Here is a 25,277-nt window from a genome sequence, read left to right as displayed (position 1 = left end):
TGATCCTGTGACTTCTGCCTCACCCTCTCATGTCACCTCGGGGGTGGCCCAGGAGGGTCCCGTGGGGTGTCCCTGACCCCTGCCCATGTCCCCCCCCCAGAAGCTGCTGCGGTACTTCCCGTCAGAGCGGGGCCAGCCCATGGTTCAGGGTCCCCTCACCCTGGTGCTCACCAGCCTGAAGGTGACCCCCACCCACCTGGAGCGCATGGTGACCCTGCAGTACCGGGACCAGAGCCTCAAACGCACCGTGGTCCATCTCCAGTTCACCTCCTGGCCCGAGCTGTAGGCACCGGGGGGGCTGGGGGGGACCCCGACTCCTGATGGGTGTGGGGAGGGGGTTGGGGGGCACCTTGGGGAGGGGGCGTCCCTGAAGTCAGATGTGTGTCCCAGGCAGTGTTGTACCCTGTGTGTCCCCCACGTGTGTCCCATCCCCCCCTCCCCAGATATGTGTCCCCCTGTCCAGCTCTGTCTCTCCCCTGCCCAGATGTGCCCCCCCATCCAGATGTGTCCCCCTTGTGACTGTCACCCCCACCATGACCGTGTCCCCCCCAATACCTGTGTCCCCTCTCCCAAACGTGTCCCCCCATAGCTGTGTCTTCCCATAACCATGTCCCCAATAACTGTCCCCCCAATGTGTCCCCTCCCCCATAACTGTGTCCCCCCCAAGTGCCCGTGTCCCCCCCCCAGTGCCCGTGTCCCCCCTCTGTCCCCCTGACGCTGTCCCTGTCCCCAGGGGTCTCCCTGACAGTGCTGCCAATCTCCTGCACTTCATCCAGGAGGTCCACGGGCACTGCCTGCACCAGCGGCCCCCCCACACCCCCCTGGTGGTTCACTGCAGGTCAGGGGGGGCCTGGGATTGGGGGGGGGGGACTTCTGGGGTGCCCCTCACAGCTGGGGGGCTGGGGGGGGTCTCTGCGATCTTCAGGGTGGGTCACACATTGCAGGCCAGGGGGGGCCTGGGTTTGGGGGGATCGGGACTTCTGGGGTGCCCCCACCTCCTCCATCTGCCCCTCACAGCTGGGGGGCTGGGGGGGTCTCTGCAATCCTCAGGCTGGGTCACACCCTGCAGATCGGGGGGGGCCTGGGGAGTTGGGAGGGGGAGCTTTGGGGTACCCCCCTGTGTCCCCATGTCCCTCAGAGCTGGGGTCCTGAGGGTCTCTGGCAGCTCTGGGGTGGGTCCTGGTGAGTAGGGGGGGGAATTTTGGGGTGCCCCCCCCTTGTGTCCCCATTGCTGTCCCAGCCGGGGGTCCGGGGGTCTCTGCAGCCCTGGTGTGGGTCACACACTGCAGATCAGGGGGGTCCTGGGGAGTTGAGGAGGAGGGAGCTTTGGGGTGCCCCCTATTCATCCCTCTGCCTGTCCCAGCTGGGGGGTCTCTGCAGCCCTGGGGTGGGTCCTGGTGAGTTGGGGAGGGGGAATTTTGGGGCACCCCCCCCCCCCTGTGTCCCCATGACCCTCACAGCTGGGTCTGGGGTCTCTGGCAGCTCTGGGGTGGGTTCTGGGGAGGGGGGAATTTTGGGGTGTCCCCCCCTGTCCCTCAGAGCTGGGTCTGGGGTCTCTGGCAGCTCCGGGGTGGGCCGCACGGGTGCGTTCTGCTTGCTGTACGCGGCGGTGCAGGAGCTGCGGGCGGGACACGGGATCCCGGACCTGCCCCGCATGGTGCGGAGGCTGCGGCAGCAACGCAAACACATGGTGCAGGAAAAGGTGAGGGGGGGCGGGGAGAGGGGTGGGGAGGGGGCTTCTCACGGCTGGGGGGGAGGGGGGTTGGGGCGGAAGGGACCTCTCCTGGCTGGGGGGGGGGAATTGGGGAAGGGGCTTCTCCTGGCTTGGGGAAGGGATAGGGAGGAAGGGGCTTCTCCTGGCTGGGGGGGTATGGGGAGGGGGCTTCTCCTGGCAGAGGGTGGGATGGGGAGGGGGCTTCCCCTGGCTGGGGGGGGGGAGGATGGGGACAGGGCTTCTCCTGGCTGGGGGGAGGATTGGGGAGGGGGCTTCTCCTGGTTGGCGGTGGAGTTGGGGAGGGGGCTCCTCCTGGCTGGGGGGGGGGGGGGAGTTGGGGAGGGGGCTTCTCCTGGCTGGGGGGCTCATTCTGCCCTTCCCCCCCCCGTTCCAGCTCCACCTGAAGTTCTGTTACGAGGCCGTCCTGCTGCAGGCGGAGCAGCTGCTGCTGGGACACGGGGGAGGGGTCCCTGCAGCCCCCAAAGCCCCCAACAGCACCTCCCCCAAGGTGGGTGTGGGGTGGGGGTTGATTTGGGGAGGGGGGGGGGATGTCAAACCAACCCCACCCCCCCCTTTTTTCTGTTTCCCGCAGCTCTACTTCCCCCAGGACCCCCAGGACCTGGTGCTGGGGGGGGGACGTCCCCATCAGCTCCATCCAAGCCACCATCGCCAAACTCAGCATCAAACCGGGGGGGGTTGGGGAGCAGCCGGGGGGGGGGCTCAGGGCCCGATCCTTCCCCCACGCCCCCCCCTCCCGCCACGCCCCCCCCCACCGAGGCAGAGCCCCCCGCCCCCCCCCTCCCGATGCCGCCCCCCCTCCCCGAGCCCCCCTCCTCTTCCTCCCCTCCCCCTCCCGAGAGCGGTGACCCCCGGGCCGAGCCCCCCCCAGAGCCCCCCGGGGTGGGCGTGGGGGGGGTCTGGGGTCGCTGCCCCCCCCCTCCTCGCTGGAGCTTTTGGCTTCCCTGCGTCCCGAAGCCTTTTCCCTGGACGCCTCCCCCCGCGGGAAGGGGAGGGTCAGCAAGCAGAGCTTCCTGCGGGGGGGGGGAGAGGGGCTACGGGGACCCCCCCCCCAGCGACGACCCCCTCAGCATGCTCGACCCCCCTCTGGACCCTCAACAAGACGTGAAGGGTCGGGGGGGGGGACGGGAAACACCAAACACCCCCCTCACCCCCCCCCCAAGCACTGCACACCCCCATTGGGGATCACACCCCCCTCCCATTTTGGGGGGGGGGTCCTGCCGTGTGCCCCCCCCCCCCCCCCCCCGTCTGACTCCCTAGAACTGACTTTGACTTTTTCAGCCATTTGCTACTAAAATAAAAGTGAGTTTGAGCTGCACGTGAGGGGGGGCCCCGAAGGGGCTGGAATTGGTTTGGTTTTTTTTTTTTGGGGGGGAGGGGGTTTATTTCTGTTTCAGGGGTTATAAAACCCCACCTGGTACAAAAAAAAAAAAAAAAAAAAAAAAAAGCCTGGACACCCCCCCCATCACCCCCTCCACTTCCCCTAAGGGAATCTGGGGGGGGACACCCCAAAGGGGGGGAGGGGTCTCTACAATCACCACCATTTAATTAACAGACGTCATCGGTGCTTTTGGGGAGGGGGAGGCTGAGACCCCCCCCGGGACACCTTCTCCCCCCCCTCCAATTGGGGTAGGGGCTGAGTGGCTGCTCCCTCCCTGGGGGGGGGGGGGGGTTGTGTCCCAAATTCCTGCAGGGAGGGGCCTTGGAGATCCGCCCCAGCCCCAACCCCCCGAGGGGACATGGGGACATTGTTCCCAGCTGGGGGGGGTGAGCTCTGCCCTGGGGGGATTTGGGGTGGGTGGGGGGCTGGGGGGGAATAAATAAATATTTACAGCGGATCAATAAATAGGGGGGGGGTGCAGAGCTCTAAGGCACAGGGGGGGCCTTGACCCGGGGGGGGGGGTTGGGGGTCAGCCCTGTCCTCCCCTCCCTGCCCACGGGGGGACCCCCCAACCCCCCACTGCCCCTCTCTGGGTGGGCTCTGTCCCCTGGGAGGGGTTTGGTGTCCCCTGGGGGGGTGGGAGGGGGGTGGGTGTCCCCCCCACCACTCTGAGATGCTGGGGGGGGGTGGGGGTGTCTCAGCACCGTGGTGGCACCAGGGACCCCCCCACGGGTGAAAGTGGGCATTGAGGTGGGTGACAAAGTCCAGGGGGTGGGGACATGGAGCTCGGAGTCCTCTGGTGGGACCGTGGATCCTGCTGTCCCCTGGTGGAATCATGGATCCCAGTGGATCCCTGGATCCTGCTGTCCTCTGGTGGATCCATGGAGCTTGGTGTCCTCTGGTGTCCTCTGGTGGATCCCTGGATCATGCTGTCCTCTGGCTGATCCCTGGATCCTGCTGTCCCCTGGTGGATCCATGGATCCTGGTGTCCTCTGGTGGAATCATGGATCCTGGTGTCTTCTGGTGGACCCCTGGATTCTGGTGTCCCCTGGTGGGACCATGGAGCTTGGTGTCCTCTGGTGGAATCATGGATCCTGATCTTTTGGTGGACCCATGGATCCTGCTGTCCTCTGGTGGACTCATGGAGCTTTGAATCCTCTGGTGGATCCTTGGATCCTGGTGGCTTCTGGTGGGACCAGGGATCCTGCTGTCCCCTGGTGGATCCATGGATCCTGGTGGAACCATTGATCCTGGTCCCCTGGTGGATCCTTGGATCCTGCTGTCCTCTGGTGGATCCACGGATCTCGGTGTCCCCTGGCAGCCCCCATCCCAGCCCCCTTCATCCTTCCCCCTCCTCCTGTCCCCATGGATCCATCTCCTGGCCCTCAGTCCAACTTTTCCAGCACGGAGGGGACATAGACCAGGCTGAGCTCGGTGCCGAAGTTGCAGACGATGGCCGCGTTCTCCAGCACCAGGATCTGCCGGGCGGGCTGGGACTCGTTGCTCTTCCCCAGGTAGACAGTCTGGAGCAGGTCCCCGTAGCCAATGTCCCAGAAGGAGACGCAGCCCTGGCCTCCTGTCACCAGGAGGTTGTCAGAGATCACCCCCAGGCTGGCCCCACAGCCCAGCTCCTGAAGGACAGAGAGGAACCAACCCTAAGAGAAGGGAGGAGCAGCCCTGGGCTGGGAAGTTCTGCTGGAGATCACTGAGCCCCCCGGGCAGGATGGGGCCACAGAGCCATGTGGGGGCTGGGCCAGGCAGGAGAGACCCCCCCCCTCCCACAGCACCCCTACACATGGGGTGCTGCCAAACCATGTGGAGATGTCTTCACACCACCAGCAGGAGAACTGTCACCTTCCCCAGGCTCTCACACACCAACTCTACAAGTGGACATCATCCCAAACCCCATGGAGATGCCCTCACACCACCAGTAGAACTTCCCAAAAGCTTTCACACATTTCCTTTACAAATGGATGTTCTTCCAAACCCCATGGAGATGCCCTCACACCACCATCAGCAGGAGAAATGTCACTTCCCAAAGCTTTCACACATCTCTACAAGTGGAAATCATCCCAAACCCCATGGAGACCCTCACAGCACCAGCAGTAGAACTGGCACTTGCCCAAGCTCTCAGACATCACCTTTACAAGTGGATGTTCTTCCAAACCCCATAGAGGTGCCCTCACAGCACCAGCAGGAGAACTGTCACCTTCCCAAAGCTTTCACACATCTCTACAAGTGGCCATCGTCCCAACCCCCACGGAGCTGCCCCCACAGCACCACCCCAGCAGAGCTGGGCAGGAGGAGCCCCCATCCCCTCCCCACGCCCCCCAGGCACCCACCTGCTGGATGGAGTAGAGTTTGATGCCCGAGCTGCGGTCCCAGATGCTGATGAGGTCGTCGAGGCCACTGCTGATGACACAGGAGGTGGTGCAGGTCAGGGAGGTGACGTCCCCGCGGTGAGCGTACATGTGGCTGACCCTGCTGCCTGTCAGCACGTCCCACAGGCAGATGGCCCCGTCCTGACCACCACTGGCCAGCACCATGGTCTGCAGGACACCGAGAGAGGGGGTGAGGAACCACCCTGAGGACATCACCCACACCACCACCCCCTGCCTGGGGCTCCACGGGGACACGAAGGGGACCATCGTGAGGGTAAGAGCTGAGTCCTGCCCCTGGGGAACCAAACCCAGAGCAGGACAGGGCAGGGAGAGCAGCTCCATGGAGAAAGCCCTTGGAGTGCTGGTGGGCAGGAAATCCTCCCGGGGTCAGCAATGTGCCCTGGGGGGCAATGGGATCCTGGGGGGCATCAGGAAAAGTGTGTCCAGCAGATCCAGGGAGGTTCTCCTCCCCCTCTGCTCTGCTCTGCTCTGCTCTGCCCTGGGGAGAGCACCCCTGGAATCCTGGCTCCAGTTTGGGGCTCCCCAGTTCCAGAGAGCCAGAGATCTACTGGAGAGAGGCCAAGGGAGAGCTGGGAGGGTGCTGAAGGGACTTGAGCATCTCTGGTGTGGAGAAAGAGTGAGAGCCCTGGGGCTGTTGAGGCTGGAGAAGAGAAGGCTGAGAGGGGATCTGCTGAATGTCCATCAAGAGCTGAGGGGTGGGGGGCAAGACGAAGGGGCCAATCTCTGTTCAGTGGTGCCCAGGAATAGGACAGGGAATCCTGGGCTGAAGGGAGAACATGGGAAGTTCCAGCTGAAGCTGAGGAGAAACTTCTTGGCTGGGAGGGTGAGGGAGCCCTGGCCCAGGCTGCCCAGAGAGGTTCAGAAGTCTCTTTTTTCGGAGACTTCAAGCCCTGGCTGGACACATTTCTCTGGGATCTGTCCCAGGTGTCCATGCTCTGGCAGGGGGTTGGACTCCATGATCTCCAGAGCTCCCTCCCAGCCCCTGGCACTCCCTCTACTCCCCCCACTTCCACTGCTGTGAGCTCACTCCTGCAGAGGTCACAGGAACATGGGGGTGTGGGGTGGGGAGAAGCTCCCCAGGAGCCATCAAACCCCCCCTGTGCTGAGCTGTGTGAGCAGCAGGGCCAGGGAGGGGATTGTCCCCCTCTGGTGCCCTCTGGGGAGACCCCCCTGGGGTAAAGCTGGGTCCAGCTCTGGGGTCCCCAGCAGCAGAAGGACACGGAGCTGTTGGAGCCAGTGCAGAGGAGGCCCTGGAGCTGCTGGGAGGGCTGGAGCAGCTCTGCTCTGGAGCCAGGCTGAGAGAGTTGGGGGTGTTGAGGCTGGAGAAGAGAAGGATCCCATGGGGAGACCTTAGAGCACCTTCCAGTGCCTGAAGGGGCTCCAGGAAAGCTGGGGAGGGACTTGGGACAAGGGCCTGGAGGGATGGGAGCCTGCGAGGGGGAAGGGTTTGGAGCTGGGAGAGGGGAGATGGAGAGGAGATCTTGGGCAGGGAGGGAGGGAGAAATTGTTTGGGGTGAGGGTGCTGAGCCCCTGGGTGCCCAGGTTGCCCAAGGAAGCTGTGGCTGCCCCATCCCTGGCAGTGTTGAAGGCTGGATGGGGCTTGGAGCCCCCTGGGCTGGGGGAGGGGTCCCTGACCATGGAAGGGGGGGGCACTGGGGGGGATTTAAGGTCCCTTCCCACCCAACCCAGTCTGGCATTCCATGACCCAGCTGGCAGGCAGATGCTGCTCACACCACTCCAGTGCCCACCAAGCCCTCTGTGTCCTCAACAACCTCTGTGTGACCATCAGGAGGTCCCAGCTCTGCCTGAACCAGGAGCTCATTCAGGGGGGGTTCTCCCTGACCTGATCCATGTACACGGCTGTGATGGCTCCCGAGTGTCCCTGCAGGGTGAAGAGGCAGCAGGAATCCTCCAGACGGAACACCTGGGGAGAGGAGGCAGAGGTGGGGCCCTGGCTGCAGGACAGCAGGACCTGAACCTCACCGGGGACAGGACCAGGAGAACCAGCCTCAAGCTGTGCCAGGGGAGGTTTAGGTTGGAGCTGGGGAAGAATTTCTCCCTGGAAAGGGTTGTCAGGGCCTGGCCCAGGCTGCCCAGGGCAGGGCTGGAGTCCCCATCATCCCTGGAGGGGTTTCAGAGCCCTGGGGATGTGGGGATGAGGGACATGGGCTGGGGGGGCCCTGGCAGGGATGGGGGAAGGGTTTGACCAAAGGGTCTCAAAGGTCTTCTTCAACCTCAATGGTTTTATGGGTAAGACAGGGGCCACCCCAGAACCCATCCCTGTCCCTCATGGTGCCACCCAGCCCTAAGCACCAGGATCTCAGTGTTTGGTGGAGCCAAGACCCCCCCCACACCCAGAGGACCATGACCTGGGGAGCTTCAGGGATGTGCAGTGCTGAGTCCTCAAGGCTGGAGGAGACCTCTGGGATCAATTCCAACACCCACCCAACCACCCCCTCCATGTCCTCAAGTGCCACATCCACAAGTTGGGTTTGGTGGTTTTTTTTTAACCCCTCCAAGGACGGTGACCCCACCCCTCCCCTGGGCATCCTGTCCCTATCCTTGACCCCAGAAATTATCCCTGAGCTCCATCTGGGCTCCATCCCCCCCTTCCCAGGAGCCTTACTCTGAGCGTGTGGTCCTGGCTGCCGGTGACCAAGCGTCCTGCAGCCGCCTTCAGCGCCGTGATGGGCTTCTGGTGGGCACAGGAGACTGTGTGGGTCAGCTGGCACAGGATCTCACTGCTGCTGCAGACAGGGGAGGAGGGGATGCTGCTCCTGCTGGGGGCTCCTGAGGAGAGACCACCCGGGTGAGTGTCCTGCCTGCAGCACCCCCCAGCCCATCGCCCCGAGGAACGGCTCTGGTGGGCAAAGGGGTGAGGACGGAGCCTGCTGAGGGGGGGAGAGTGAGTGAGAAGGGGGAGAGGGAAGAGATTCGGGGCTGAGCTGGTCTTGGAAGGCCATAAAACCCCCCCCAGGGACTCCTCAGCCCTGCTCTGGCACCTTCAGCACTGGGGGGGTTGGAGCAGAGTCTTTTGAACTCCTCAAGAACTCCTCAAGAAGCCCTCAAGAACTCAGCCCTGGTTTGGCACCTTCAGCACTGGGGGGGGTTGGAGCAGAGAGTCTTGGAAGGCACAAGAACTCCACAAGAACTCCTCAAGAATTCCTCAAGAACTTCTCAGCCCTAGTTTGGCACCTTCAGCACTTGTTGGGGTTGGAGCAGAGTCTTGAAATCCTCAAGAACTTCTCAAGAATTCCTCAAGAACTCAGCCCTGGTTTGGCCCCTTCACCACAGGGGGGTTGGAACAGAGTTCTTGTACCAAGTGGTGGGGTGGGGGTGAGGAGGAGGAGTGGGGTGGGAGAAGAGGCTGTGGGAGGTGGGACACTGACCTCGGAACTGCAGGGGGTTGAGGGATGTGTGTGTCTCCAGGGAAAAGAAATCCAAGGATCCGTTCAAGCGGGCAGCCACGATCCTGAGGGAGAAAGATGGGGCCATGAGGAGAAGGTCCCTGCTCCCAGCAGGGTGAGGAGCACCAAGACCTTGGGAGGCAGAGGAGAACCCAGCCCTGTGAGGAGGAACTCCAGGCTGGAAGGGAAGGGGGTTGGAGATGGTATTAAGCTCAGATGACAGAATATTAATAACATAAATATAGAATTTGGGGCTTGGAGCAACCTGGGCTGGTGGGAGATGCTGGGACAAGGTGGGGTTGGAACTTGGTCTTTAAGGTCCCTTCCAACCCAAACCTTTGGGTGATAATTATGGAGAACATAAAGAGAGGAGGTGGAGGTGTGGGAAGGAGACTTCCCAGCTGCTCCAGCTCCACGGCAGGATCAGGCCTGGGGTCCTGGCTCTGCCCCCTCCCCTTCCACATTCTCCTCCCCTTGCAGGAGCTCCCAGAGCCCAAAGGCCATGGGGAAGCTGCTGCCCATCACCTGCTGTTGAGGAAGACGAGGGCAGTGATGCCAGACTGGCTGTCATCATGGCTGCTGCACAGGGTCCCCTCGATGGCATCCCAGACCTGCAAGGAGAAGGGGTTAAAGCCACGACCCTGACCAAGGCACCACTGAGCCTGGAGGAGCTGCTGAGCCACCCCCAGCTCACCTCTGCCAAGAGCTGGGTCCTGCCCTGGGTCACCCCAACCCCAGGCACTGCTCCAAGTTTGGGGCAGCAAAGTGCCCCGGGGGAAAAGGCCCTGGGGGGGTTGGGTGACACCCAGCTGAACAGGAGCTCAGGGTGTGCCCAGGTGGCCAAGGTGGCCACCAGCATCCTGGCTGGGACCAGCACTGGGGTGGGCAGCAGGAGCAGGGCAGGGAGCATCCCCTGTGCTGGGCACTGCTGAGGCTGCACCCCCAAAAATGGGGTCAGTTCTGGGTCAGAAAAGAGACACTGAGGGTCTGGAGAGTGTGCAGAGAAGGGAATGGAGGTGGGGAAGGGTCTGGAGCACAAGGAGAAGGTCTGGAGAGCATGGAGGAGGGGCTGGAGAAGATGGAGAAGGGTCTGGAGAAGTTGTGAGGAGCAGCTGAGGGCCCTGGGGGTGTTGATCCTGGAGCAGAGGAGGCTGAGGGGAGACCTTCTGGCTCTCTGCAACCCCCTGAGAGGAGGTTGGAGCCAGGGGGGGTCGGGCTCTGCTCCCAAGGAACAAGGGATGGGACAAGAGGAACTTTGGGCACAACTCAAGTGGTGCCAGGGGAGGTTTAGGTTGGAGCTGGGGAAGAATTTCTCCCTGGAAAGGGTTGTCAGGGCCTGGCCCAGGCTGCCCAGGGCAGGGCTGGAGTCCCCATCATCACCCTTGGGCCCCGGGGCACAGCAAATTCTCAAGTGCTCACCCTTGGGTTTGGCAGCAGCAATGGTGAACAGAACACTCTGCTCTGAAGAAAACCCACCCAACTCTCACCCCCCCAGCTCTGCAGGACCCTCTTTGCTCCCCCCAGCCCCACTTCTGCCCTGTTTGAGTGACACAGCAATCCTGGAGCTTCTTCAGCCTCAGGGCTGGTCCTGTTGGGGAAGGAGTTTCCTCCTTACTCTACAAAGCTCCTTCTAAACTGTCCACCTGTGCCCTGGGGGCATCAAAAGCAGCACAGAAGTTGCTTAAGGGAGGGGATTCCCCCCCTCTGCTCTGCTGACCCCCCCCTGCAGTGCTGTGCCCAGGTCTGGAGTCCCCAACAGCAGAAGGACACAGAGCTCCTGGAAGGTGTCCAGAGCAGAGCCACTGAAATGCTCAGAGGGCTGAGCAGCTCCCTGGGAAGCCAGGCTGAGGGATTGGGGTTGTTCAGCCTGGAGAAGAGGAGGCTCCCAGGTGAGCTCAGAGCAACCTTCCAATATCTGAAGGGGCTCCAAGAAAGCTGGGGGAGGGCTTTGGACACGGGGGGGTAGGGAGAGGAGAAGGGAAATGGGTTAAAACTTGGAGAGAAAGGGGAGATTGAGGTTGGAGATGGGGAAGGAAGTCTTGAATTTGAGGGTGCTGAGCCCCTGGGTGCCCAGGTTGCCCAAGGAAGCTGTGGCTGCCCCATCCCTGGCAGTGTTGAAGGTTGGATGGGGCTTGGAGCCCCCTGGGCTGGGGGAGGGGTCCCTGACCATGGCAGGGGGGGCACTGGGTCAGCTCTCAGGTCCCTTCCAACCCAAACCATTCTATGGTTCTATGAAATAAAATATTTCAATATTGAAGTGGAAGAGAAGGACTTCTGGAAAAGCTGCTTGGAATACTTTTAAAAACTGACTGCATGAGAGAGCAGCCTCTGCACCACCACCTGGGGTTGCTCCTTCCAGAGATTTCCAGTGCCAGGGAGGAGTTCCCTGTCCCAGCTCTGCTCCTCACCTCCAGCTTCCCGTTACTCCTTCCAGCCACGATGAGGTTGCCCTGCAGGTCCAGGCTCCAGACAGAGCTCTCCAAGTCTCCTCCCCAGGAAGGAGGAGCAGCAGATTTATCAAACTCATCCCCCAGGCTCCTCCTGCGGCTGCCTCCCTCCTCGCCGCCGCAGCCCCGGGGACTGCTGCTCCCCAGGCAGAACCCGGGCTGTCCGTGGGGGTTGGAGAGCCCCGTGAAGTTCATGGAGTGGGAGGAGGAGGTGGTGGTGGTGGTGCCCCCGTGTTCTTCATAAACTCTCCCCACCAGGCTGCTGAAGTCATAGCCCCTCTCCTTCTGCCGAGCGCCGACTGCGCGGAGCCGCGGCTCCGACTCGGCCACCTTCACCTGCTCCGAGAAGTTGGTGTCTATCAGGGAGGTGAGGTCTGGCTGGTCGCAGAAAAGGGGAGGTTGGGGTGGCCCGAGCATCCTTTTGAGCTGGTGAGTGCTGTCCAAGGAGTCATCCAGAGGGTTCCTGCCATCCGGGCTGTGGTCCCAGCTCTCCTGGTAATCGAAGATGCCGCTGCTGTCTCTTCGCAACCTGGAACGAGACCCTCAGGAGGTCAGGGCTCCCAGCTCTGCTGTCACAGCTGCTGGTTTCTCATCAGGGGGGTGAAGAGGTGAAGGTGGGGTAAGAGAGGGACGTGGGGGTAAGAGAGGGACGTGGGGGTAAGAGAGGGACTCAGCATGGACTTACCTGGGCTTGGGAATGACGGTGAGGCAGTCGCCGGTCTGAGCGTCCCACACCCGGATCTGACCCACCAGGCAGCAGCTGACCAGCAGCATCCCATCACTGGCCAAACATTCAATGTCCTGGGAAGGAAGAGGAGGCAGAGCTGAGGGTCCCAGCACACCCAGATCTCTGTCCATCCCCTTCTGCGGGGCTGGGGATCTATGGAGATGATAAATATTTAATGTCAAAGCTATGTGGCTGGCACTGCAACCCAGGGACACCTGGAGAACATCTTTGCCCGGGGTCCTTGGTGTGCCTGGAGCTGTGCAGACCCTGTTCCTGACAAAGTGTGGCCCAAGGAGAAGGCAGGATTGGGGAGGGAGGTGAAGCTTCTCTGGAAGACACAGCACAGCACTTCAAGCTCCACCTGACCCTACACCTGAGCCCTTTGTTTCATCTCAGGAGATGAAACCTCTTTCCATTTAAAAAATGCAAACCCATGGATGCTCTGAGCACTGGAAACATGGAATGGGACAATTCTCCATGGCCAGCTCCACGTGGGACACTCTATGTGTGTCAGCAGAGCTTGTCTGATGTCACTGGCTTCACCTCACTGTTCATTTTTATGTCCTCTCCTAGCACTTCATTGCTGTAATTTCCATTTCTGTACCTCCTGATCATGGCCAACCCAACCAACTGAGATGAACTGCCCTGGACCTGTTTCTGCTCCTGCACACACAGTGAAATTTGGGGATGTTAACAAAAATGCAGCACTAAGACATCATATTTTTAACCTATTTGGTAACAATAAAAGTAACATTGGGATAGAGGCGAGGTGGGAACACAAAGGTTCAAACAATGGTGATGAAATGCCAGGAGATGGTATTAAAAGTAAGGATGAGATGAAGGCAACGACATCACACGAGCTGCTGTCCCGTGGAGAGTTGGCCTAGAACCTCCAAAAACAAATAAAAACATATATCTAGCATTTGCCCCAATGAAGGCTGCAGTGCTGGGGTGTCCTTCAGGAGGGCTGAAGGTTGTTTGAATAAATTACAGAAAACAAATGATTGTAGAATCACAAATCATGGAATAGTTTAGGTTGGAATGGACCTTAAAGCCCATCCAGTCCCAACCCCCTGCATGGTCAGGGACCCCTCCCCCAGCCCAGGGGGCTCCAAGCCCCATCCAACCTTCAACACTGCCAGGGATGGGGCAGCCACAGCTTCCTTGGGCAACCTGGGCACCCAGGGGCTCAGCACCCTCAAATTCAACAATTCCTTCCCCATCTCCAACCTCAATCTCCCCTTTCTCTCCAAGTTTTAACCCATTTCCCTTCTCCTCTCCCTACCCCCCCGTGTCCAAAGCCCTCCCCCAGCTTTCTTGGAGCCCCTTCAGATATTGGAAGGTTGCTCTGAGCTCACCTGGGAGCCTCCTCTTCTCCAGGCTGAACAACCCCAATCCCTCAGCCTGGCTTCCCAGGGAGCTGCTCAGCCCTCTGAGCATTTCAGTGGCTCTGCTCTGGACACCTTCCAGGAGCTCTGTGTCCTTCTGCTCTTGGGGACTCCAGACCTGGGCACAGCACTGCAGGGGGGGCTCAGCAGAGCAGGGGGGGGAATCCCCTCCCTTAAGCAACTTCTGTGCTGCTTTTGATGCCCCCAGGGCCTGGTTGGTTTCTGGGCTCCAAGCACACACTGGGGGCTCACGTTGAGCTTCTGCTCCACCCCCACCCCCAAGTCCTTCTCCTCAGGGCTGCCCTGAGAATTCTTGAATTTCTTGAACCCCACAGAATTTCTTGAAATAATTTATCTCAGTTAAAGCTGTGTGGTCCCTTTCTCGTTGGGACTGCACCCATCTGACCTACCATGAGGTGTCCCCTGAGCACCAAAGGGACAATCTCAGTCTCAGGAGGGGAGTAGCCGTAATCATCACAGGGCAGGTCCCCCCTCTTCCTCCTGCTGTGTGAGAGCCCATTCTGCCCGTAGTTCTTGGGGCAGAAGACTTTGTAGAGGCAGAAGAGCAGCAGGACCAGGATGATGCCTGAGGCCAGACCCAGAGCAGCCACCCTAGTGGGGGGGGAAAGAGACAAAGAGACACAAAATCAAGAAGTTGGTGAGATCAACCATCCAGGGACAGAGTCTGAAAAACTCATCACTCAACCTGCTGCTCTGAACTTATCAGCTGAGCAAGATTTCCAAGGAGGTCTAGTGATGGATGGGAAAATCAAGGGGTTTGCAAACGGGAGAGTGTCCATTTTGAGAGGATTTTCAGTAAGAACAGCAGGGAGGAAAGGAGACTTGGAGCAACATTGTGAGGTGGGGATGACATAAAACCCGTGCAACACAGCCCGGGGAGCAGTGGAGGTTCAGAGGGAGGGCAGGGTTCCAGCAGAAAGGAAACAGAGCCTGACCCAGCCCCCAGATTACTTAATTCATTAAATTCATTAATTAATCATTTAATTAATGAGCACTATGGGGTTTGGCACTGAAGCTTTACAACTATTTTTTTTTTTTTGGTTCTCCCTATTTTTTTTCCTTCCCCTGCAGAAGAGCCCAAGGAGCCAGCTGTGCCTCCAAGGGTGGCCAGGCAGGGTCAGAAGGTTGCATCAAGGACTCTTTTACTTGTACAGGGTGACATCCTGGTGGCCTTGGAGCTTGGATGAGGCTTGGTCAGGCTGAGCCTCAGCCCCCAGCTTGCCCCCGTTGGCAGCCAGGAAGGGGTGGTAGCGGTTGGCCTCCTGGGGGTGCCGGACTTCTAAGGCCTCTTGTGGGTTCAGGTAGAGGGTGACAGGGATGGCAGGGAGGATGCTGATGTATCTGCAAGAAGAGGAAGGTCAGGACACCTTAGCAACAACAAAAAAAAAAGGCAAAACTTTCCCTTCTCAGGTTCCCAGCTCACCCTCTGCCCAGCAGCCAGGGGAGGTCTTGCACCGCCGTAGTTTCAGGTGTTGTAAACCAAAGACCCCACAGAAATGTTTTGGGGTTTTTGATAGGTTTCCCAGGTCTTAACCCTCAGCTCTGTGGAGCCAACAGTGGATGAGCTACTGGTGAGCTCAGGTCACACAGATTTAAGTGTAATGACCTGGTGCAGCCAGATCTCCCCAAGAAGTTCCTTCAGCTCCCACCTCTCACCTGTGCCACCCCCCATCACCCTGAGATGAACATTTATTGATGAACAAAAGAATTCAGATTGAACTTAAGATATTGGTAACTCAGGTGAACTTGGAGATGAACAAAATTCTCCCCTCCAGGACAAGTAACAACGAGCACACCCCCGAGCACTGAGAGAGACACAACCCTGATGCTCAGGCAAACCCCCCTGGAGGGCTGGTGCCTGAACCTCTGCAAATCTCCTCCTGAAGCCACACTTGGAGTCAGCCACTTGGACACAAATTCCCTCACTCAGGAGGATGAAGGACAGAAGACCCCCCCCAGGACCTCAAAGCACAGGACAGCAGCACACTTGCCTTTTGGCCAGGGTGATGTTGTAGTAGCCGAAGAGGGATGGCCAGTGCCTGAAGGAAAGCTTCCTCCAGATCTCCTCATCCTCTGCTCCCCAGGTGACCTCAGCTTCAGCTCCCAGCTCCGTCTGCCCATTCCCTCTGCCCTCTGGTCCGTGGGCCCAGCTCTGCTGGGTGCTCTCCAGCCCCGACTTCTGCTCCCGCTGCTGGCTCTGGTTTTCTGAGAGCTGGAGAGGATCCGAGGGGAAGACCGAGAGATCGAGCTTGGGGTCTCCAGCAGGCAGGACCCCCCCAGGCACAGGCATGGGGGGCAGCCCTGCCTCCCCCAGAGGACTCTGCTCAGTGACCTGGGAGGTGAGGTAGGTGCGGAGCCCCGCGGGATCCGTGTACACCAGGATTCCAATCCAGATCACAGTCCCAGCCTAGGAGAGGAGACCAGCAAGAGAGGAGCTGGCTGAGCACCTGGGCTTCAACCTGCACCTCCAACAACCTCCTCGGGGGGCTGAGCCCATCACCCCACCCAAGGGACTCAGGGATGGTCCTGCTCCCAGCTGACACTTCTGCTCTGGGGCAGGAAACTCAGTGCAGCTTCTCTGGCTCAGCCTGGTGCTGGGAACCCTGCTACTCCCCCACCAAATGGACAGCAGGGAAGAGCCTTCTGGCTGGTGGCTGGGACCAGAGGGGAGATTTAGGCTGGATATTAGGAAAAAATTCTTTGAGGTGAGGGTGCTGAGCCCCTGGGTGCCCAGGTTGCCCAAGGAAGCTGTGGCTGCCCCATCCCTGGCAGTGTTGAAGGTTGGATGGGGCTTGGAGCCCCCTGGGCTGGGGGAGGGGTCCCTGACCATGGCAGGGGGGTTGGGACTGGATGAGCTTTAAGGTTCTTTCCAACCCAACCCAGTCTGGGATTCTCTGATTCTAAGACCAGCAGGTCTGGCAGCCTCAAAGAGGGCTGGAAAGGCTTCATTTGGGGTTCTGAACTCTGCAAGATCTCCTGCAGCAGCCCAATGGATTAATTCCACTGCCACCAGTGTGAGGTGCCAGTGACAGCCTGGGCTGTGGGCTGCAGGGCCAAGGAACACAGAACCATGGAATAATTTGGGTTGGAAGGAACCTCTAAATGTCATCCATCCCAACCCCACGTTCCTCCAGCAGAATAATCTCCGTGCCCCTCATCCACATTACCTGCAGGAGCAAAACATGACTTGTGCTCAATAAACACCTCTCTTGGGTCACACAGACCTTGAAGATCTGCTTATATAAAAGCAGATTTTTGTCTCAAAAGCAGCTGTGGGGAAATTCCCCATTGCCACCCCAAACACCATGCACACCACAGAGCCCTGGAGTGGTGCAGACTGAGGGAGGCTCTGGGAGAATCATTTTATGAATTGTATTCATAGAATTATGAAGATTGGAAAAGACCTTTAGGATCATCAAGTCCAACCCCACCATGCCCACTGAACCATGTCCTGGAGTGTCACATCCACATCCTTTTTGAGCACCTCCAGGGATGGGGGGAGCAAAGAGGGTCCTGCAGAGCTGGGGGGGTGAGAGTTGGGTGGGTTTTCTTCAGAGCAGAGTGTTCTGTTCACCATTGCTGCTGCCAAACCCAATGGTGGGCACTTGAGAATTTGCTGTATCCCGGGGCCCAAGGGTGATGATGGGGACTCCAGCCCTGCCCTGGGCAGCCTGGGCCAGGCCCTGACAACCCTTTCCAGGGAGAAATTCTTCCCCAGCTCCAACCTAAACCTCCCCTGGCACCACTTGAGTTGTGCCCAAAGTTCCTCTTGTCCCATCCCTTGTTCCTTGGGAGCAGAGCCCGACCCCCCCTGGCTCCAACCTCCTCTCAGGGGGTTGCAGAGAGCCAGAAGGTCTCCCCTCAGCCTCCTCTGCTCCAGGATCAACACCCCCAGGGCCCTCAGCTGCTCCTCACAACTTCTCCAGACCCTTCTCCATCTTCTCCAGCCCCTCCTCCATGCTCTCCAGACCTTCTCCTTGTGCTCCAGACCCTTCCCCACCTCCATTCCCTTCTCTGCACACTCTCCAGACCCTCCATGTCCCCTTGGGGTTGGGATAGTGTCCAGCAGGATGGGACCCTGGGTAATTCCCCCCATACCATGATGATCCTCTGGGCCAGCCGTGTCCTGGCAAAGAAGTAGATGACCCTGAGCCTCTTGGGCAGGCGCAGGTTCCTGAAGGAGGAGGGCTGGAGGGTGATGGTGTGGGGGGTGCTGGGGCGCAGGGCCGGCTGGCGCTGGGAGCGGCTGAGGGGCTTGGCTGGGGGCAGGCAGGCTTCTGCTGGCAGGCGTTTGTTGAGGTCAGCAAGCTGCCAGGAGAGAGGAGAACCTGTCAGAGACTGGCTGGGAGATCCCCAAGAGGTTTAGAGAGTCAAAAATCCCAGGATCTGCTTCCTTTCCAAAATGGAAAGGGAAAGCTCTCCCGCGCTCTCCCGCTCTCTCCCGGGAGAGCGTGGAAAGGAGACCCAAAAGGAAGACCCAAAAGGAAGACCCAAAGCCCCCCTGGTGTTCCTGGTCCTTTCTCACCTCCATGCTCTCTGCCCACCTCTCTTCTTCTTCACCTCTTTGTGACCACGTCTCCTTCCAGCCCATTTACCCCAAACCTCCACATTTTTATGTGGTGTCCCTCAATTGTCCTGTCCCCCCATCCTCCCCCCAAGTCCCTTTGAGCAACCAAGCACCACCCTGGGATTTTGATAATTCCATCTTGTTTAGAGAGCAAAAACCTCCCAGGGTGTGCTTCCTTTCCTCCCCCCAGCAGAGCATGGAAGGCAGACACACCCCCACCCCCTGCTCTGGGTCCTTCCTCACCTCCATCCGGCGAATGTCAATGGAGAGCACGGTCGTGAAGAAAAACATCTGGAGGAAGAAGTCAGAGACCAGGCCAACCACAGCAAAGAGGCAGAACTCCTGCAGACAGGACAGAGCCATCAGCCAGGGAGACAGCAGTAAAGATTTCAGCTTCAGAAAAAAGAAAGGGAAAGTTGGGAAACTCTGGGAACCTCAGGCCTGAGTCTGGTTGGTACTGACAAATCCCACTGGTGGCATTTTGGAAGAGCTGAGAGCTCAGTGCCAGGTAATTCTCCCTGAGAGGTGAGGAGCAGGCTCACTCAGGTTGGTATTCTTCACCCTTCTTACTTGTAAAACACCAAAGCCCCAAGGGAAGGACCAGCAAAAGATGTTTTCCCAGCTCATAAAGCTCCTCAGCTCCTGCCCCTGAGTTCAGGCCACTCACAAAAAATAAAAATCCTCCAAAAGGGACAATTTCCTGCACTCTGCCAATAAACCTCAGCCTGATTTAACATCCCTCCTGGCTGCTCAGGAGATGGATCACTCTCCCACCAAAGACTGTACAGCTCTGTGCTCCTCTCTAGCCAGGCTGCTCTGCTTCCATCACACTTTTGGGTCATGTCTATTTGGTGGGCAAATTTCTTTCCTATGCCCTTGGAAAAGAAGTCCCACACCAATTGGTGTTCAGTCCCTCTGAACACCAATTAATTAATGTTGGAATTAATGTTGGCCAAAGCTGGTGGTGCTCAAACATGCTGTAAGGCTCAGCTTCCCCCAGCAGGTGCCACTGCAGAAGTGAGGATGAAAAGGTTCTGCCCAGCAGCATCATCCCCTATAAAACAAAACCACACTCTTCCTCTCACCCTCCTCAGTGCTCCCATCCCCTCTCTCCTCACTACATTCAAACCCTGACAGCAAGAGAGAGATAAATTTTGTTTTGTTTTGTTTCCCTTGGAGGTCCAAATTTCTGCCAGAACCCTAAAAAGGATGGAGATCAAGAAAGGTGAACGTGAGTAGACTAAAAAGTGGCCCTCAGTTGCAGAGCAGAGCTGGCAGATCCCTCCTGCCAGGCACTGCCTGCCTCGTGACATTCTCCTTACCTGCAGACCAAGCCAGGAAAAACCCACCTAAGGGGAAGGACAGACTGGAGAGGTTAATTTAATTTGTGTCTCTCCCTCCAACCTCTGCCCCAGCTTCTTGCAACAGGCTGGAGGCCACCATCAGCCCAGGGAAATGAGAAGAGAGTGAAAAGCTCTTCAAAACCCCAAAACAAAACCTTGGAGCCTCCTCCCTGCCCTGCCCAAACTGTCCTCAAAACATAAGGAAACAACTGCTTCTGGTATAAAAATGTGAAATGGAATAAGCTAACCCAGCAGGTCAGCCCCAGGGCCAGCAGCACAAGGCAGCAGCTTCTCAGCAGGTTTTGCTCTTCAGCCCCTTCCCTGCTGGGAGTTTTGGGGAGAAAAAGGATGAAAACACAACACAGGTTCCTCTCTTAAGGAGAAAACCAGAAGGAAAGCAAAGTCCATCTGGATTTCACCCAGACTTTGGCCAGCACCAGCTCCCCCAAAGAGCAGGCTCTGTGCCTGAGGACAGTAATTCTGTTCTTATCTCCACTCAGGGTTAGAAACCCTGAAAAATCCCTGGAAGTCCAGAGGAGGCTCCATAGATGATGGGAGCTCAGCCATTCCTGGTCAGACCCTTTCCCATTTTCCTTCCAGACCCCTCCTGGAGGGATCCACACCCCAGAGCTGTTCATATTCCCCACCAAAAGACTTTGAAATCAGAGCTGCCCACGGAGTTCCTGCAGGGCCCCCAAGCCCCTGTCCCTAACCCCAAAGCACCCTCACCTGGATGGCTGGGACCAGGGTGAAATACCCAATCAAGATGATCCCAAGCTCTGTGGCCATGTTCTTCATGATGGACCAGCTCTCATTGCTCAGGCCTGGAGAGGGAAGGTGCAAAGAGAGGTTCAGAGGAGACTGCTGGACAGACACAAGAGGAGCAATGAGGATTTAAACCAAATGTTCTGCTTTAACATGGGATGTCTAGTGACAACAGGAAAAAAAAAATCACTTTGACAACAGGAAAAAAAAAAAAAAAAAAAAGCACTTTCAGGATGAAATTTATCTGATCTCTTCTGAATATCTTTGTCAAAGACTTGGACTGAAGATTCCCAATGTCTTTATCACCTGGATTATCATGAACTACACAGGTACTGAGGGCCACCCTCAGCCCACAGAACTCTCCTGATTGAAGCAGCAGGAGGGTGCAGCACGAGGCAAGCCAGAGCTTCAGAGGAACTTTTGAGTCCTGTGCTCCACCTAGGACACAAACCACTTCTGGGTTTAAAGCCAGGTGGATTTTTCTGGGCATCACCCTCCAGTCTCCCCTCCCTGATGTTTAGAAACATCTTTTAAGTTTGCAGACTCCATTTTTCCATGGCTGGAGGACACTCAGGTCCTTGTGCAGGTGAGATGATTTTGTCACAGGCTCAGCAGAACTTGGGATGAGCTGTGGGCCACACCTGAAATATTCATGACACCAGAGGACAAGGTGCAAGGAAGCTGTCCCAGGAGACAGAACCTTGCCTTACCAGCCATTTTTTAAACTACTTTAGCCAATATTTCAGTCAAAAAGCAGTGCCCACAATTACAGCCTTCCTGGAATTAACAAAAACAGGAGGAAAAGAGTAACAGACCACAATTCCTGCTCCACATCCAGCACACACAGCCCTTGGAGCCATCACTGATGAGAACTGAGATCCTTCCCCACCTCCCAGGTCCTTGGGTTCCCCAGTTCCCCCAGTGCCCCCCAGCAGGTTCATACCCTGGGCAATCCGGAGCTTCACCTCCAGGTCCACGGGGGTGGAAACCACAGACTTGGTGAGCACCAACACGTTCTCCAGCCCAATCACCACCACCAGGTATGGGAATATCTCCCTGGGGGAAAGAGAACCAGAACTGGGGGTGAGATCCTGGGTGAATCTGGGAGGGAGGAACACAAGTTAAGCAGCAGACATGCATCCCAGGGTCGAGGTGAGGAAATGCTGCCCAGAGCACTCAGCCAAGCCCAGTCCTGTAGGGCACTGCTCCACGGGGAGCTAAGAGTGCTGTAGCTCATCTGCTTTGGGCAGAAAATAACATTTTTGCAAAGCTGTGTGATTTTCTGGAGCATGGCCATTGTAGACAACCACTAAATTAATCCTCATTGTTAGACAACCACTAAATTAATCCTCATTGTTAGACAACCACTAAATTAATCCTCCTGTTTCCCAGGGTCAGGACAGTGCTGCTCAAATTGTTTCTCCAGTATCCAGTACAAAGAGATGCAAATACAAGGGATGGATTTAAAAAAACCACTGCAACAGGCTCAGAAACACTCAGTGAGGGAACAAGAGGGTGGGAAGCACATCCCACCAGCAGCAGGGAGAGAATCCTGATCAAACACAGCAAAGTATTCCATGAAACCTTTCCACAAGAAAATTATCCTGTGAAGAGTATGACCTGTGCCTGGCTCCAGCACCCAGGGTCCCTACCTTGGAGCTGTGGGAAGTGACCCAGTGTTGGGCCATGAAAAAAACACAGGAGGAGACTTCTCTGTTGGGAGGAGATAAATGACCATGCCTGGAACTCTGTCCTCCTGTGCACCAGGCAGCTCAGAAGCCACAACACCAGGAATAAGGGAATGGAGCAGCTCTGCTCCCAGGAGAGGCTGAGGAGCTGGGGCTGTTCAGCCTGGAGAAGAGAAGACTCCAGGGGGACCTTAGAGCTGCCCCCCAATCCCTGAAGGGAACCTCCAGGAAGGCTGCAGAGGGACTTTTCCTCAGAGTGTCCAGCCAGAGGACAAGGGGAAATGGATTGAAACTGCAGGAGAAGAGGTTCAGGCTGGAGCTGAGGAAGAAGTTCTTCAGCAGGAGGGTGCTGAGCCTCTGGAACAGATTGCCCAGAGAAGCTGTGGCTGCCCCCTCCCTGGAGGTGTTCAAGGCCAGGTTGGAGGAGGCTTGGAGCAACCTGGGCTGGATGAGAGGTGTCCCTGGGCATGGCAGCAGCTTGGAGCAGATGAGCTCTCAGCTCCCTGGCAGCCTCACCCATCCTGGGGTTCTATGAAATCTCTTCATTTTCCTGTAGCTGAATTGAAGGAAAAATACCAAGGCTCTTGTTGTGGAGGGTGCTGGATTTGTGCTGTGCTGGTAGGATCCAACAGAATGTGGGTGCAGGTACACACACCCAGAGCTAACCACAAACAGGACAAAAAGCTCCTCCTTTCTAGCACTCCCTGCCATAACCCCCAGGAGCAGCTCCCCAAGTGCTTTCAGCAGCCTGCAGCACCTGACATGGGCTTCAACATCTGCCCAACAGCTGGCAGCAGCCTCTACCTTACAAGTTCAGCTGGGTCAAAATCCTTGTCTGGAACCTTTCCTAACTCAGCTATTTTGTTCCAGCTGTTTCCTTGAACAAACTGCAAGCTGAAACTGCAGGGAAGCAAGATGAGAAAAACCAACAACCCAGCACAAACCAACCAACCAACCAACCCCCTCACATCATCCCCTGGGATTCTGATCACATTTCAGCTCTAAGGATTCTGCAGCACATCCATCTGTTCAGCTCCTGTTCCAAACCTCTCTGCAGGGACACAGCTCAAAACAACCCCAGGGATGAACACAGGTTGGGAGGAGAAGGGATTGAGGGCAGCCCTGAGGAGAAGGACTTGGGGGTGGGGGTGGAGTAGGAGCTCAACGTGAGCCCCCAGTGTGTGCTTGGAGCCCAGAAACCAACCAGGTCCTGGGGGCATCAAAAGCAGCACAGAAGTTGCTCAAGGGAGGGGATTCCCCCCCCCCCTCTCTGCTCTGCTGAGCCCCCCCTGCAGTGCTGTGCCCAGGTCTGGAGTCCCCAGCACCAGAAGGACACAGAGCTCCTGGAAGGTGTCCAGAGCAGAGCCACTGAAATGCTCAGAGGGCTGAGCAGCTCCCTGGGAAGCCAGGCTGAGGGATTGGGGTTGTTCAGCCTGGAGAAGAGGAGGCTCCCAGGTGAGCTCAGAGCAACCTTCCAATATCTGAAGGGGCTCCAAGAAAGCTGGGGGAGGGCTTTGGACACGGGGGGGTAGGGAGAGGAGAAGGGAAATGGGTTAAAACTTGGAGAGAAAGGGGAGATTGAGGTTGGAGATGGGGGAGAAAATCTTTAATTTGAGGGAGCCTCTGGTTGCCCAGGTTGCCCAAGGAAGCTGTGGCTGCCCCATCCCTGGCAGTGTTGAAGGTTGGATGGGGCTTGGAGCCCCCTGGGCTGGGGGAGGTGTCTTAAGGTCCCTTCCAACCCAAACCTTTGGAAATGTGGTGCTGAGGGACTTGGGTCAGTGGTGGCCTTGGCAGAGCTGGGAGAAGAGAAGGACTTGAGGATTTTAAAGGTCTTCCAACTCAAAGGATTTTATGATTCTAGGTTTGAAGGCACCACAGCAGTAAAACCAGAAATAAAAACCGTTTTTTGAAGTCTACTATTTGTAGCTTTTTTAAGCTTCTAGGAGAGGAATTCCTCCATCTGGATCTGGCTCCTGGTCAAGGATCACCAGCCCTGAGGAGGGGACGCTGCAGCCCGCAGCTGCCAGGAGGGGATGGGAAGGGAAACGACGGATATTTCCTTAGGAAAACACCTCAGAGCTGGTGAAGCTGTTCCACCTCCATCTACCCCTCTCCAGGAAGAGGTGTGGTGCAGGACACATACCCTCCATTCAGAGTCGGGGTCAAACCAAAGAGTGTGCAGAGCCCAACAGACATGAGCAGGGAGCTCAGCACCGTCACCACCGCCGCCAGCGCCAGGCCCCACTTGGACTTCACCATGTCGATCTTCCCTGGAACACAGACACAGCCTGGTCAGCACGGGGAACCACACACAGGCAGGGAACCAGCATGCTTGGAAAGAGCTTTCAAGACCATGGAGTCCAGTGTCCTGGTTTGGGCCAGGATCAAGGGGATTTTCTGTCTTGTCCTTTTGCTTTCAGCTCAGTCTCTTGTCAGGAGCTGCACTGCTGAAATGAACAGCAAGTTTCTGTTCAGTGGCTGCTCTGGGACTGATCACACTCCAGGGTTGGAGTTACAGCCAGAGCCTGGTGTGCAGAGCCAAGGACACTGCTCAGCTCTGAGGAACATTTTACCCTCCAGAAGGAATCAAGAGGTCCCACCTGCAGCCTCCTTTGGGGAGGAACAGACAAAACAGATGCCAGAATTGACCAAACAGAGGATTCCATCCCATACACCTCATCCTCAGGAGAAATTTGAGGCATCACCAGGGTCAAACCCCTTCCTGCTTCCCCTTCTTCCCCTCTCCCTGTTTGCTTCAGCATCCTGGGAGGATTCCATCCCTTCCTCTGCCTGTGCTCCTGATCCATCCCAGCCTGAATCTGTGTGTTCCTGCCTCCAGCTCCCAACTGCTGCTGACCCCAGGATTCCAGCCTGGACTTTCCCAGGGCTGCCCTGCAGCCTCGGGGGTGACCTGAGAGTTATTGGGGGAAAGGGGGAGGAATGTGGTATCCATTTTCCTGTAGATTTGTATAGATTTAGTAATTTCTCCTATTTATCATTCCTGTTTCATTCAAGCTGTGTAGTTTAGTTCCCATCCCATCAGTCTCTCTCCCTCATTCTCTCTCCTTTCTTTATCAGGGAGGAGACAGAGATTAAAAGAGAGCAGCTGTTACTCAGTTTAATTGCTGGGCCAGAGTTAAACCCTGACAGTCCAGCTATCAGCATCTCCTGAAGCACCCCATCTCCTCCTCTGTTAATACCTCCCGGGATGGAGACTCCAGCACCTCCCTGGGCAGCCTCTGCCAGTGCTTCCCACTCCTTCAGTGCAGACATTTTTCCTGATATCCAACCTGAACCTCCCCTGGTGCAACCTGACCCCATCACCTCTGGTCCTGTCACAGTCACTGGGGAGAGGAGGCCAAACCCCCTCTCCCTGCAGCCTCCTTCAGGGGGTGTAGAGGGCAATAAG

The 25,277-nt window shown here is 57.6% G+C and overlaps 2 protein-coding genes across 8 annotated transcripts in view; one reads left to right on the top strand and one right to left on the bottom strand.

The window, feature by feature from the left end:
* The first annotated feature begins 36 nt into the window (after positions 1-36).
* On the top strand, positions 37-3,050 carry PTPN23 (protein tyrosine phosphatase non-receptor type 23). The gene is given in 6 exon segments (XM_071734513.1): positions 37-282; positions 734-838; positions 1,564-1,702; positions 2,109-2,222; positions 2,307-2,342; positions 2,344-3,050. Coding segments are annotated over 6 exon segments (828 nt in total). The 5' UTR covers positions 37-85; the 3' UTR covers positions 2,581-3,050.
* A 1,223-nt stretch (positions 3,051-4,273) lies between these two features.
* SCAP (SREBF chaperone) overlaps positions 4,274-25,277 on the bottom strand; it is an 85,744-nt gene continuing 64,740 nt past the window's right edge. For 3 of the 7 annotated variants that reach the window (XM_071734504.1, XM_071734509.1, XM_071734505.1), the window contains 16 exons: positions 24,012-24,138; positions 21,124-21,236; positions 20,145-20,239; positions 18,316-18,465; positions 17,604-17,813; positions 15,497-15,912; positions 14,652-14,846; positions 13,895-14,096; positions 12,055-12,170; positions 11,331-11,898; positions 9,448-9,533; positions 8,905-8,987; positions 8,142-8,305; positions 7,359-7,439; positions 5,456-5,662; positions 4,356-4,744 (listed from right to left, as the gene is read on the bottom strand). In XM_071734504.1, the coding sequence (XP_071590605.1) occupies positions 4,499-4,744; positions 5,456-5,662; positions 7,359-7,439; positions 8,142-8,305; positions 8,905-8,987; positions 9,448-9,533; positions 11,331-11,898; positions 12,055-12,170; positions 13,895-14,096; positions 14,652-14,846; positions 15,497-15,912; positions 17,604-17,813; positions 18,316-18,465; positions 20,145-20,239; positions 21,124-21,236; positions 24,012-24,138 (3,059 nt within the window). In that variant the 3' untranslated portion in view covers positions 4,356-4,498. Of the gene's footprint in view, positions 4,745-5,455; positions 5,663-7,358; positions 7,440-8,141; positions 8,306-8,904; positions 8,988-9,447; positions 9,534-11,330; positions 11,899-12,054; positions 12,171-13,894; positions 14,097-14,651; positions 14,847-15,496; positions 15,913-17,603; positions 17,814-18,315; positions 18,466-20,144; positions 20,240-21,123; positions 21,237-24,011; positions 24,139-25,277 lie in introns of all 7 variants that reach the window. The other 4 variants (XM_071734506.1, XM_071734503.1, XM_071734507.1 and 1 more) reach the window with 4 other exon arrangements.

Source organism: Heliangelus exortis, chromosome 2 (genome assembly GCF_036169615.1).
Source record: "Heliangelus exortis chromosome 2, bHelExo1.hap1, whole genome shotgun sequence".
In the NCBI taxonomy this organism is placed as follows: Eukaryota; Metazoa; Chordata; class Aves; order Apodiformes; family Trochilidae; genus Heliangelus; species Heliangelus exortis.
This window is presented reverse-complemented; position numbering and strand designations above follow the sequence as displayed.